General features: G+C 60.3%; 1 protein-coding gene across 1 annotated transcript in view; it reads left to right on the forward strand.

The window, feature by feature from the left end:
* Positions 1-309: 309 nt before the first annotated feature.
* FASLG (Fas ligand) overlaps positions 310-682 on the forward strand; it is an 8,781-nt gene continuing 8,408 nt past the window's right edge. The window contains 1 exon segment of the mRNA XM_077755992.1: positions 310-682. Coding sequence (XP_077612118.1) covers positions 596-682 — 87 coding nt within the window. The 5' untranslated portion in view covers positions 310-595.

Raw genomic sequence — 682 nt, forward strand, 5'->3', positions numbered from 1 at the left:
AAGGCATATGAGCTACTGGTCTGCAACCTCTGGTCTAATGGCTAAAGGGGGCGGGGCTAGAGAGCAGATTTTTACCCCATAACTTACCGTGCTTGGGCCTGGGAAAGGATGGCCGCAAAGGACTGGTTCTCTCCTGCAAACGGTCAAGTGATTGCTCTGACTGGGACACCACCGTCTCGCCCCTGGGGGCCCGGACAGACCCCGCTGGCTACTCTCCTTGGCGCCAGGCGATGGACCCACCAGGCTACACCTGGTGCTACCTGCTCTCACAGGGCCCGAGGACCATGAGGCTCTTCTGCCCGCGTCTCAGGTAACCGGGCCGCAGCCGCTGGGGCCCAGCAGGCTTTCACCAGAAAATTGTGGGCGGAAACTTCCCCGGGGTTTGCTCTGAGCCGTCTCGAGGCTTCTCAGCTTCAGATGCAAAGTGAGTGGGTGTCTCTTTGAGAAGCAGAAAGAGAGAACGAAAGAGAGGTGTTTCCCTTGGCTCTGGAAACTCTATAAAGACCGAGCCGGCTTTTCTTCCCCGGAGCAGTGAGAAACAGCGGGTCCCGGCCTTGCCATCTTCGCTGGGGGCCGGCCCGAGGAACAGGCTGCCATGCAGCAGCCCCTGAATTACCCGTACCCCCAGATCTACTGGGTGGACAGCAGGGCCAGCTCTCCCTGGGGCTCTCCAGGGTGGCTC

Source organism: Crocuta crocuta, unplaced genomic scaffold (genome assembly GCF_008692635.1).
Source record: "Crocuta crocuta isolate KB4526 unplaced genomic scaffold, BGI_CrCroc_1.0 scaffold122, whole genome shotgun sequence".
Taxonomy (NCBI): Eukaryota; Metazoa; Chordata; class Mammalia; order Carnivora; family Hyaenidae; genus Crocuta; species Crocuta crocuta.